The sequence below is a fragment of the Bombina bombina genome, chromosome 2 (assembly GCF_027579735.1).
Source record: "Bombina bombina isolate aBomBom1 chromosome 2, aBomBom1.pri, whole genome shotgun sequence".
NCBI classification, from domain to species: Eukaryota; Metazoa; Chordata; class Amphibia; order Anura; family Bombinatoridae; genus Bombina; species Bombina bombina.
This window is the reverse complement of record NC_069500.1, coordinates 426,772,781-426,786,043: the sequence shown is the minus strand read 5'-3', so window position 1 is coordinate 426,786,043 and position 13,263 is coordinate 426,772,781. Positions and strand designations below refer to the sequence as shown.

Below are 13,263 nucleotides of genomic sequence, written 5' to 3'. Positions count from 1 at the left end.
TGTGGCTTACATCAACCATCAAGGGGGAACCAGGAGTTCCCTAGCGATGTTAGAAGTCTCAAAGATAATTCGCTGGGCAGAGTCTCACTCTTGCCACCTGTCAGCGATCTACATCCCAGGCGTGGAGAACTGGGAGGCGGACTTTCTAAGTCGCCAGACTTTTCATCCGGGGGAGTGGGAACTTCATCCGGAGGTCTTCGCTCAACTGATTCATCGTTGGGGCAAACCAGAACTGGATCTCATGGCGTCTCGCCAGAACGCCAAACTTCCTTGTTACGGATCCAGGTCCAGGGACCCGGGAGCGACGCTGATAGATGCTCTAGCAGCCCCTTGGGTTTTCAACATGGCTTATGTGTTTCCACCATTTCCGCTTCTTCCTCGACTGATTGTCAAGATCAAACAGGAGAGAGCATCGGTGATTCTGATAGCGCCTGCGTGGCCACGCAGGACCTGGTATGCAGACCTAGTGGACATGTCGTCCTGTCCACCATGGTCTCTGCCTCTGAGGCAGGACCTTCTAATTCAGGGTCCTTTCAACCATCCAAATCTAATTTCTCTGAGGCTGACTGCATGGAGATTGAACGCTTGATTCTATCAAAGCGTGGCTTCTCAGAGTCGGTTATTGATACCTTAATACAGGCTCGGAAACCTGTTACCAGAAAAATTTACCATAAGATATGGCGTAAATATTTATATTGGTGTGAATCCAAGAGTTACTCATGGAGTAAGGTTAGGATTCCTAGGATATTGTCTTTTCTACAAGAAGGTTTAGAAAAGGGCTTATCTGCTAGTTCGTTAAAGGGACAGATTTCTGCTCTGTCTATTCTTTTACACAAACGTCTGGCAGAGGTTCCAGACGGTCAGGCTTTTTGTCAGGCTTTGGCTAGGATTAAGCCTGTGTTTAAGACTGTTGCTCCGCCGTGGAGCTTAAACTTAGTTCTTAAAGTTCTTCAAGGTGTTCCGTTTGAACCCCTTCATTCCATTGATATTAAGCTGTTATCTTGGAAAGTTCTGTTTTTGATGGCTATTTCCTCGGCTCGAAGAGTCTCTGAGTTATCTGCCTTACATTGTGATTCTCCTTATCTGATTTTCCATTCAGACAAGGTAGTTCTGCGTACTAAACCTGGGTTCTTACCTAAGGTAGTTTCTAACAGGAATATCAATCAGGTGTTGTTCCATCACTATGTCCTAACCCTTCTTCAAAGAAGGAACGACTTTTGCATAATCTGGACGTAGTCCGTGCCCTGAAGTTATATTTACAGGCAACTAAAGATTTTCGTCAAACTTCTTCCCTGTTTGTCGTTTACTCTGGACAGAGGAGAGGTCAAAAAGCTTCGGCTACCTCTCTCTCCTTTTGGCTTCGTAGCATAATACGTTTAGCCTATGAGACTGCTGGACAGCGGCCCCCTGAAAGAATTACAGCTCATTCCACTAGAGCTGTGGCTTCCACCTGGGCCTTTAAGAATGAGGCCTCTGTTGAACAGATTTGCAAGGCTGCGACTTGGTCTTCGCTTCATACCTTTTCAAAATTTTACAAATTTGACACTTTTGCTTCTTCGGAGGCTGTTTTTGGGAGAAAGGTTCTACAGGCAGTGGTTCCTTCCGTTTAAAGTTCCTGCCTTGTCCCTCCCATCATCCGTGTACTTTAGCTTTGGTATTGGTATCCCATAAGTAATGGATGACCCGTGGACTGAATACACTTAACAAGAGAAAACATAATTTATGCTTACCTGATAAATTTATTTCTCTTGTAGTGTATTCAGTCCACGGCCCGCCCTGTCTTTTTTGAGGCAGATCTAAATTTTAATTAAAACTCCAGTCACCACTGCACCCTATGGTTTCTCCTTTCTTGTCTTGTTTCGGTCGAATGACTGGATATGACATGTGAGGGGAGGAGCTATATAGCAGCTCTGCTTGGGTGATCCTCTTGCAACTTCCTGTTGGGAAGGGAATATATCCCATAAGTAATGGATGACCCGTGGACTGAATACAGTACAAGAGAAATAAATTTATCAGGTAAGCATAAATTATGTTTTTATGTGATAAAGTCTCTCGACTGGGTGTCTGGATCGGAGATAAGTTAATGTTAAAATCTCCAGCTACTATAATCCTATTTTGGGACCACTGAGTTAGAAGATGCGATATATGGGCAAAGAATTCTGTCTGTTTCGTATTAGGTGCGTGTATATTGCAGAGCACTATGTCTGTGTTATCAATTTGACCTTTAACTATTAAATATCTCCCCTCTGTGGTTATGGATTCAAGTTCAAAGTTAAGGACCGAGTGAATCAAAATGGAGACTCCTCTTTTTTTGGTAGAGGCTGTGGCATGGTAATGTTGTTGAAAGTGTCTGGACCAATATTTAGGAACCTGATTATTAAGAAAGTGAGTCTCCTGTAACAAAAGAATATTGGCTTTGATATTTATATATTGGTTCATTGCCACTTGTCTCTTTACATCAGTATTCAGGCCTCTCACAGTGTGAGAAATTAATTTAATTTTAGGGGCCATCTAAGTGGGTATAGGACGTATCATAAATATATTGGGACATAGTTTGAGAAGGTGTGTGCATCTGGAATTTCTCTGACCGGGGTAAACCTCTATCCATTCTACGACTGTTTCATCTGGGCGTGTGTGATGTGCTACAACAGTATGGGGCTCTAAAAGGAGAGTGTAATAAGTAGTGTGAGTACAATAACAAATTAGTAAATTAACCATAGAAAAAAAACATAATAATTCCTTCACATGAGGGCAAGGTAATAAGATAAATAACCTTAACATTTTAAATTTAAGTAACTGTGCAAGTGCTATAACTATGCAATAGAGAACAGGAACAACGGGCGTGAGCCCTGTCTCTTCTACAGGCATATGGTAACTGCAGTTCATCTTTCTCCCAACTCCCTGCTTTACCCCATTACATGCAGACATCTTCATATATAACCTGATGGTCTATACAGGGAGTCCCATAGCATACCTATTAAGCTTACAAAACTTCCATAGCTGGTAGCACAGCTACCACCTACTCATTAGAGAGTCACGTAAAAGGGTACTTCATGTGAGATAGCTATGTTCCTCCTGCTTTTGTAGACTTGTGGCTTTCATTTCTTTTTCTGCCAGAGATAAAAAAAGATTTCCCAGAAGGAAGCTGTGTTTCACTTATTCTTAGAACGTTTGATTTGGTGTTTGATTTCAGAGATGCCTGGGGTTCCAGTTGTAGAGCCGAGACGGCAGATCAGGCATTTTTGGTGTTTCTAGCCCCAGTCGTTGGCATAAGTCGGGGATGTCTGCAGCTTCCTTGATAGTCTCAGTTAAGTTGTCCTTCAAAATATACAGAGAGCGAAAGGGAACCCCCATTTGTATTGAATCTGTTGTTTTCTCAATAGCTGAGTTAAGGGGCAAAAAGAGTTCCGCCTTTGGAGAGTCCTAAAGGATAGGTCTTGATAGAATTGAACAACTGACCCCTGGAATTTGAACGTAGGAGCATTTCTAGCTGCCGAGAGTATTAGCTCCTTGTCTTGGAAGAGCAGCATCTTCACTATTACATCTCGCGGCGGAGCCTCCCCCTTAGGTTTAGCCCTCAGAGCTCTGTGAGCTCTTTCCATAGTAAAATCACTGTTTCCTTTATTTCCAGTTATGCTTCTGAAGAGTTGTAGATAGGTAGGTAGATCTTTACCATCCACTGTCTCCTGGATACCTTTTAGCCTTAGATTGCTTCTTCTACTCCTGATCTCCAGATCTTCAATCTTGTCTTGCATCTCTATGAACAGTTGGTGATGTGAGGCAATGGTTTGTGAAAGTCCATTCATATCCTCCGTAATTGCTTCTGTATGTTCTTCGATTGTATCCATTCTGCCTCCTAGTTCTGCTATATCAGACCTGATCTCTGTTAGACTAGCTGTAACTGCCGTGTAAATGGAATCAATTTTAGTCCATAATTTATCAAAGCTAGCTGAGATATCTTGTTTTGAAACTAAGGATTGCAGGTCTGCTTTAGTTACTGGGGTCTGATCTGTGTTTGATACTGCAGATTTTGAATCTGAGTCCATTTCTTCTGGGTTCTCAGCGTCTGGTTGGTCTATCTGTTTCATTGTTTTGGAAGGCTTGAAGTATGTGTTCAAAGATGTAGGCTTGTTTCTTTTGTCTAAGGAGGATTTCCTGGCAGACATTTCGGGAGACCTGTGAAAACCCCCAGGTTCTCACTATGAAATAACGTCGTGCATCAAAGAGCAGGTGTCAATAGGGTTATAATCTGTTTGGTGAAGAAAAGGAAACTCGTGAGGTTCTTAAAAGTTGGAGGGGGAGGCTCTCACCGCGCTATCTCTGACTAGAAATGCATAAGCATTGTCAAGGTGGTTTTGGTATAATATTGGTGTTCTCTGTCCCGCTTTGGATGCTATTTTCCGGGATACAGGTCCCCAGATACCTCCGTATGACTCATGTTAACAGGCTAGCAGGGTATCAGTCCACACTTGCACAGCATAAGGTCAGTGGCTAAAAGTTAGGCATATTTTTAGACTGCAGTCACACTGTTCTTGTCAGAATTCACCCTACTGCCGGCCTATCTCTACTCCCCAGGGGCAATGTCCTCACAGGACGATCACGGAAAAAGGGCCTTAGGATATAACCCACCACCGCAAAGGATGGCAGGAAAAGGGAGGGGAGAGAGTAGTACCGTGTTTGTATTAGGTTATAGCTGCTCAGATGAGGCTTCTAGGGCTCCGGCTGCTCAGCGTCAAATTCAGTGTGTAGAGTCAAATTGGAGGCCAGCAAATCCTATGTCACACCAAACTTTGCTTCGATAGCTGCAGGTTATTTGGACAAGGAGAGAAAAACAGCTGTATAGGCTCTCAATTTTCTGTAGCTTATTTGTAAACCACCTAAGTGAATAAAGGCTGTGTGGTTTAGAAAAGATTACTGTCCTATATCAAAGGCTGCAAGACAAGATGGCCTCCTTTCCCGCCACTGGCAGTCCTGCTAAAGTATAGTGTTAATCCTCCAATTGGCCTTATAAACCTAAGAGGGTGATAATTCAGCAGCAAAGTGTCCCAAGGGATATAGTCAGCTAACTGGATGTGTGCAGCTAATTTCCTTCTGTTAGGTTTTGGGAGATAGGCCCCGGAGTGTTTAAAACTTGTTTCTGTCAATAGATACGTTCAATCTCACCATTAGTTGTCTCCTGGGGTCTCTCTTTATAGCACTCCTGTAATCGGATGGGTCACTCGTTTCTTTGTTCCTCTTTTTAGGGCCGGAGGTTCCGGAGTAGGCCGCAGCCGTGGCCTTTCCTAGAAATCTGCTGGTTCTCGTTTGTGGGTATATCGGAAATCGGCAGGTATCCACTCCAAAGTTGTACCAGATAGTCCCTGTTAGTATATCTATCACCTAGTGGGCTTTTTTACGGTGATATTCCTCAAATAAAGGTGTAAAACTAGTGTTATTTGTCACTTTCTGTGCAGAGCTAAACAGAAGTGCTGCTTCTCCCTTTGCTGGCAAACTCTGCCCCTCATGTTTTTTGTTTTTAAAGGGACATGTAACACTTTAAGGTTGTAATGTAAAATAATTATGCGTAGTATAAAAAGCTTTGCAATGGGGAGCAGAGCCTGCCAGCAACCAGTATAACTGCACTGTAAATGTGTTTATCAAAATAATCCTTTCAATATAGGATCACCCAAGGCCCCAATATATCTCTATTAGGTAACATGTGGGGACCATACCTGCTGCTCATTTAAACCAGCAGGTCTCCCTACACGTTGTTCTCCTGATTAGCTCTCTGAGACTGGGCTATGGGATTGTCCCTGTACAGATATCTAGAGATCAGTCTCATAGGATTGTGCTCACCTATTAAGAGAGGGGATGACTCTGTTACTATCTCTTAACTGTTGTCTGCAGAGAGTAATTCATCCCACCAGTATATTGCTTCCTGCCCTGTGTCTAGCCAAATTCGCTATATTCCTTCCTCAGCTGCATAGTGGGTTTTAAAGGGACCCAGCTGTCTTCTCTTCCTGCACTGTTTCTGTGAGTGTAGAGTGAGTGTGAGTGTATGTCCCTGACTGACTGTGTGCCTGTCTATTCCTGCCTCTGCTTGATGGCATCTGAAGAAGAAACAACTTTTTTTAGGTAACAAATGTATTACTACTTTACGTTTATAACTATATACAAATGTATGTACAGTATGTGTGTATATACGCAGTACTTTATTTTTTTTATTGCGTGAATTATATGTTAAAGGGATAAAGTCCAAATTAAACTTTCATGATTCAGATAGGGCATGTAATTGTAAACAACTTTTCAAATTTACTTTTATCATCAAATTTGCTTTGTTCTCTTGGCATTCTTAAAAAAGCTAAATCTACGTAGGATCATATACTAATTTTGAAGCCCTTGAAGGCTGCCTCTTATCTGAATGCATTTGACAGTTTGCACATCTAGAGGGTGTTAGTTTATGTGTTTCATATAAATAACATTGTGCTCATGTTTGTGGAGTTATTTAAGAGTCAGCACTAACTGCCTGAAATGCAAGTCTGTCAAAAGATAAAATATGCTTTGCTTTAATGCTTATGCAGGCTACGTTTCCTTATGCTTCACTATTCCCCCCCCCCCCATGCAACCTATAAAGAGATAAAGAGCATCTTTATAACTTATTCCAGTCTTCTGTTTGAATAAATTGTATGTAGTAAATATTTTGGTTTTGGTTTTCACACCTCTACAAAGTGAAGAAAAAAATCACAACTAATATACTCCCTTAATTTTAATCATTTTATTTAACTGCATGAACATTCTTAAAGGGACAGTCTAGTCAAAAATAAACTTTCATGATTCAGATAGGGCATGTAATTTTAAACAACATTCCAATTTACTTTTATCATCAATTTGGCTTTGCTCTCTTGGTTTTCTTAGTTGAAAGCTAAACCTGGGAGGCTCATATGCAAATTTATTAGCCCTTGAAGGCCGCCTGTTATCTGAATGCATTTTGACATTTTTCACAACTAGATGGCGTTAGTTCATGTGTGCCACATATATAACGTGCTCATGTCTGTGGAGTTGCCTAGGAGTCAGCACTGATTTGCTAAAATGCAAGTCTGTCAAAAGAACTGAAATAAGGGGGCAGTTTGCAGAGACTTAGATACAAGAAAATCACAGAGGTAAAAAGTGTATTAATATCGCTGTGTTGTTTATGCAAAACTGGGGAATGGGTAATAAAGGGATTATCTATGTTTTTAAACAATACAAATTTGGTATAGACTGTCCCTTTAATTAGTATTTGCTAGTGTTTCGAGCCTTTACATTTGATCTGTCTCTGTATGTTAGCAGCACAGTATTATTAGTACCTAAAGGTGATTATTTACACTTTTTCACAAAACAAGAATCCTGTTTTTATTTCATTTTTTTTTTTAAATCTAACAGATGCCATAAAACAAATGCAGTTTGTGAGGAACAGGCAGGCCAAATTGACTCAAATGCAGGTTGAAATCCGTAGACCGGTCATGTTCAAATTAAGTCCAACTTAAATGGACATGAAACCCAAAAAATTTTCGTAAATCAAATTGAACGTACAATTTTAAACAGCTTTCTTTTTACTACTATTTAACAACTTTTTACTACTATTATCTAATTTGCTTGATTCTCTTGGTATCCATTGTTGAAAAAACAGCTATGCACTACTGGGAGCTAGCTGAAAAATTGGATGAGCCAATAACATGAGGCATATATGTCCAGCCATAAATCAACAACTCCTGAGCCTACCTAGGTATCCTTTTCAACAAATGATACCAAGAGAACAAAACAAATTTGATAATAGAAGTAAATTGGAGTAAATAGAAGTAAATTGGAAAGTTGTTTTAAATCACATGCTTTGAATCATGGGGAAAAACTAATTGAGTTTCATGCCTTTAATCTGAAATGTATTCATTTATTTTTTGCAAATATGTAATCAGTCTAATCGTGTGGTGTGTCATCACTCAGGTGATGTCTGAGAACGAGGTGTATGAAGGGGCTCTTCTTTACCACTACACCCCAGAGCAGCTGGAAAAGGACCAGGTAAGCCTTCTGGAGTTTCCAAAGCTCCTGGAGACTGTGCGCTTCCCGCTGATGGAGTTACCTGTACTGCAAAGACTTCATGACAAGCTGGGGCCGTGTCCCCTGCAGAAGGTTGTGTCAAATGCTCTGGACTATCACAGAAATGAATTTATGCAGCCAATGCTGCAAAGCCCCCACACACAGCTGCGCTCTGACTTCCAGTGTGTGGTGGGCTTTGGGGGGATGTTTTCTGCTCCCAATACAGTTCTAAGTGATCAGGCCAAGTACTTAAATCCATTGCGGGGTGACTGGAGGCCACTTACTTCACCACAGGTACCTCGCATGTCCAATCAAGGAATTGTTGTGTTACATAACTTTGTTTACTTGATCGGAGGAGATAACAACGTGAGGGGATACAGGGCAGAGGGTCGATGCTGGAGGTAAGTGTGTAGTAGATTCAGCATTTCATCACTAAAACATGGAATAAATAAAAACATTTTATTTTAAACATATTTATTTTTATTATATGTGAGATGCAAAATTCCACATATAATATTTTTTATTCTCCACCAAGTCATTAACGAAAATAAAGAAACAGTAATGTTGTAATGCCTGCAAATACTAACTTATTACATGATCTTTATTTTAAAGATATGATCCCCGACACAACCGCTGGTTACAGATCCAGTCCATGCAGCAGCCACGTGCTGACCTTGCTGTGTGTATCTTAGGGGGCTTTATTTATGCAGTGGCAGGGAGGGATTATTACAATGAGCTGAAAGATGTGGAAAGGTATGATCCAAGCACAGACACCTGGGAATATGTGGCACCACTACAGAAACAGGCAAGATTCCATCTTCCTACATTAGCCTATTAAATTTATTCTTACTTTTTAAAATGACAGTCTTTTTTTTTTTTAATTTTACTATACAGATAGAGCATGACGTTTTAAACTACTTTCCAATCAACTTCTTTCATCTTTTTTGCTTTTTTCTCTTGGTATTCTTTGTTGACAAGCATACCTAGGTAGTCTCAGAAGTAGCAAAAGCACTACTGGGAACTAGCTGCTGATTGGTGGCTGCATATATATACCTCTTGTCATTCACTCACTCAGTGTTTTCAGCTAGCTCCCTGTAGTGCATTGCTGCTCCTTCAAAAATAAAAGTAAACTGGAAAGTTAGTTAAAATTGTGTGCTCTATCTGAATCATGAATGAAAAATATCTTGGCTCTTCCCTGGGTAATACTTTCCAGATGAGAAACCCCCTCTCCAAGGGTGTGGACAGAATTGACCACTCCCCCAATTACCTGTTTATAAGAAACTCCTCTTCTTCCTACCCTTCCTATTCCTTCTTTTCAAACTCCAAGGGGACATGACTTGGGGACTCTCTCCTCTTCCATAAGTGGTGAGCTGTGGTAGCTGTGTTCCCCTGTTTTGTGATGGGTACTGCGAGGTGGAGATTCCGACTCCTGGGCAGGCATCCTGGTTGGTCTTTTAGCTCTTAGTTGGCTGGTGGAGCGGTGTAGGCAGTTTTCCCTGTCTTGGGGAAGGCTCCATTGGGTGCCAACTTGTTTTATAACATTACACGTGATGTCACAGTGGTCACGTCCAAGGTCATCTTGAGTATTTGCACGCTCAATTCCTTCCTATATCGGAGTGTCTATGTTCAGAGAAGGCTGCATAATCAATTCCTCTTTATACTGGATTGCTGCACTCCGGATACTTTCCTTAAACACCGGATCTGCAGCTTTCTCCCACCATAAGTCCTTAAAGCACTTATGTGTGCAGTGGTGCATTTGCTTAAGCAACCTTACATGGATTCATATTGTTTTATTCATGCTGTATAAATGAATCATCAGACTCGCTTGCCTACTGCCCAGGACATAGTTTAACATGTTTAAAGGTATGTTCATATTTTGATTTTCTTTTTGGTGTTAAGTGGCTTTCTTACAGTATGGGCTTTGAAATTATTTGTTGTATATTTTTTAGAGCCCTGAGCCCAAAACTATTTTTACAGGGGCCTTATCTACTAAGATCCTGTTGGCAAGAGAAAAGCTCTGCAAAGACTGTATTGGCCAAATAAATGGTGGTAACTTTACTAAATATATTATTTCTGAGTAACATGTTTCTTGTATTGAAATTCATTACTCTGCATCTGATACATAATTTCTTTCAAATGTAGCTGCAATTCCTTCTGAAATTCAGCAAAAAAAAAAATCACTTTTATTTAAACAATTTGCTGTTTTTGACATATTTAGCAAATGTATATTAATATATATTGTATAAACTGAAAAACAGCTGAATATACCAAGTCATCACTAGTTCCCAAATTTCTCCAAACTATTTTTGCAAATTTATGCTGTTATTACCAGATTTAAAAAGAAAAACATTTTTTTTTTTCCTATGACATGGAGAGTCCACAACATCATTCCAATTACTAGTGGGATATTCAACTCCTGGCCAGCAGGAGGAGGCAAAGAGCACACCAGCAGAGCTGTTAAGTGTAACTTCCCTTGCCCATAATCCCCAGTCATTCTCTTTGCCTTTGTCAATGGAAGATGTGCAAAGTTGGTGTCTGAAGATATTTAATCCTTTTATGGGTACTTTTCTCTGCAAGCAAGGATTGGGGTCTAGCTGTGTCCACGTCAATCTCTTTAGTAAGAGTAGTGGTGACTTTTAGCAGTTAAAAGGCAGTGAGGAAGTCTTTGCTTTACTTTTAACACTTTGCTACCCCTTTTGTAGAAAGCCAGAGTTGGTTACTCTGTTCTTTCTTTTCCTACAGGTCCATGACAGGGAGGGAAGTACCTGCCACACCTAAAGATCAGCATATATCATGCAGTTGGATCTAAGGTAAGTGCCTTTGCCTTCTAGGTACAGAAGGACAGCAGCACTTAAGAGGTTAATCCTCATTTTCAGATCCTTTCTTGGACATAATAATCCTTGTCAGTTAAGGATTCATATTGGTGACAATATATTTGGCACTTATAATACAGTATGGCACTTATAATACAGTATGAGACTTAGGCACACTTGGCTACGGGATGTAAGGGGTTAATGGTAAAGGATATCCTTTATTATATAACCTGTCTTTCTTTATTACTACTATGCTTAGAGGTTTATTTTATTATTGCTTTTGATTTGAAAATATATTACGCACTTTTTTTTTTGTCCCGCTCACATCACGTCTGCACTTCCGGTTTATCAGAGCGGAGACATTGAAAAGGATAGTGAACCTTAAATACGGAGGAAAGGATCTCCAGCTAGATGCTTCTTGTGTTGGCTTTGTTTTTAACATCTTCCCGGATCGTTTAAGAGGAGAGGATCTCTACAACGGAGTTCTGTTTTTTTCCTTTTACTAGTGGGGTGACTCTTTTGGCTGGTAGGAGCCTCAGGCAATCTGAGGTTGTTTCAATAAGCAACCTTCTATATTTCTTATTAAAATTTTGATGTTTCATTTTTATATTCATTGATAATTACTTTTGATATTTAAAATTGGTTTATTTTATTTTTTTATATTTTTATCATTACTAGTGGGATCTGTTATACTATAGCCATGGACTCAGTCTATCTCTTTGGATAAATGTTTACTATGTTTAGAGGCCCAAATTGTTCTGCCTATGCAATTTTGCTCCTCATGTTTAACTAAAACTTACTCCCTTCTGAGCCAACTGTCTCTCAGGATAATGCTATGCGTGACATACCTCAGCTTTCTCCTCAAACGTCCCAAGCCTTAATTGTTTCTCATACTGTGCCTTCTGTGTCCTCTCATCCACCTGGTGGTGTTTATTTACCTGGGGATTTTTCCGTTTAGATTTCTTCAGGGTTCCGTCCTTCAAGATGAAAACTATTTGTTCCATTCTTCCATTGGTCCAGGATGGTCAGTTTATGACGACCATAGACCTGAAGGACGCGTGCTTACATGTTCCCATTCACATGGATCATCACCAGTTTCTCAGGTTTGCGTTTCTGGACAAGCATTTCCAATTTGTTGCCTTTCCATTTGGTCTAGCTATGGCTCCCAGAATATTCACAAAGGTTCTGGGGGCGCTATTGTCAGTAGTCCGATCCCAGGGAATTGCTGTGGCGCCTTATATGGACGACATATTGGTTCAGGCGTCATCTTTTCAACTAGCCACAATCTCATACAGAGGTGGTGTTGTCTTTTCTATGTTCCCACTGGTGGAAGGTGAATCTGAAAAAGAGTTATCTAGTTCTATCTACAAAGTATGTTTCCTAGGGACAATAATAGATTCCCTGTCCATGAAGATTTTCCTGACAGAGGTCAGAAAATCCAAACTTCTTGCTTCCTGCCTTTCTCTCCAGTCTGTCTTTCGTCCATCAGTGGCTTAATGCATGGAGGTGATTGGTCTGATGGTGGCTTCCATGGACATCATTCCTTTTGCTCGGTTCCATCTGAGATCGCTGCAGCTTTGCATGCTTTGTCAATGGAATGGAGATCATTCTGATTTATCGCAGTGAATACATTTTGACCCCCTAACAAGAAACTCTCTCATGGTGGGTGTCACAGGAGCATCTGTCTCGGGGCACTTGCTTCTTGAGACCTTCCTGGGTGATTGTGACTACGGACGCTAGCCTGTCAGGCTGGGGAGCTGTTTGGGGTTCTCTGAAGGCTCAGGGCCTGTGGTCTCGGGAAGTCTTCTCTTCTCATAAACATCTTGGAGTTGAGAGCTATCTTCAATGCCCTATTGGCGTAGTCTCAACTGTCTTCAGTCCGGTTTATCAGCTTCCAGTCGGACAACATCAGGGGCTTACATCAACCACCAGGGAGGGAATTCCTTAGCCATGAAGGAGGTGACTCGCATTCTGCAGTGGGCGGAAGCTCACAATTGTCTCCTATCTGCCATCCACATTCCAGGAGTGGACTATTGGGAGGCAAATTTTCTGAGCAGACAGACCTTTCATCCCGGGGAGTGGGCTCTCCATCCAGAAGTGTTCTCTCAGATAACTCAGGTGGGGGGGTTTCAGAATTGGATCTGATGACATCCCGCCAAAACGCCAAGGTTCCAAAGTACGTTTCAAGGTCAAGAGATCCTCAGGCCATTCTGATAGATGCTCTAGCGGTTCCCTGGATGTTCTCTCTTGCTTATGTTTCCTCTGTTTGCTCTCCTTCAACGAGTTATTGCTCGTATCAAACAGGAGAGAGCATTGGTAATCCTAATAGCTCCTGCATGGCCTCGCAGGATCTGGTTCGCGGATCTGGTAAGGATGTCATTTCTACCTCCTTGAAGGT

At 41.1% G+C, this 13,263-nt stretch overlaps 1 protein-coding gene across 2 annotated transcripts in view; it reads left to right on the top strand.

Moving 5' to 3' along the window:
• KLHL22 (kelch like family member 22) overlaps nt 1-13,263 on the top strand; it is a 164,903-nt gene that overhangs the window by 41,199 nt on the left and 110,441 nt on the right. For both annotated transcript variants that reach the window (XM_053701977.1, XM_053701978.1), the window contains exons 5-6: nt 7,960-8,453; nt 8,665-8,857. In XM_053701977.1, coding sequence (XP_053557952.1) covers nt 7,960-8,453; nt 8,665-8,857 — 687 coding nt within the window. The remainder of the gene's footprint in view (nt 1-7,959; nt 8,454-8,664; nt 8,858-13,263) is intronic.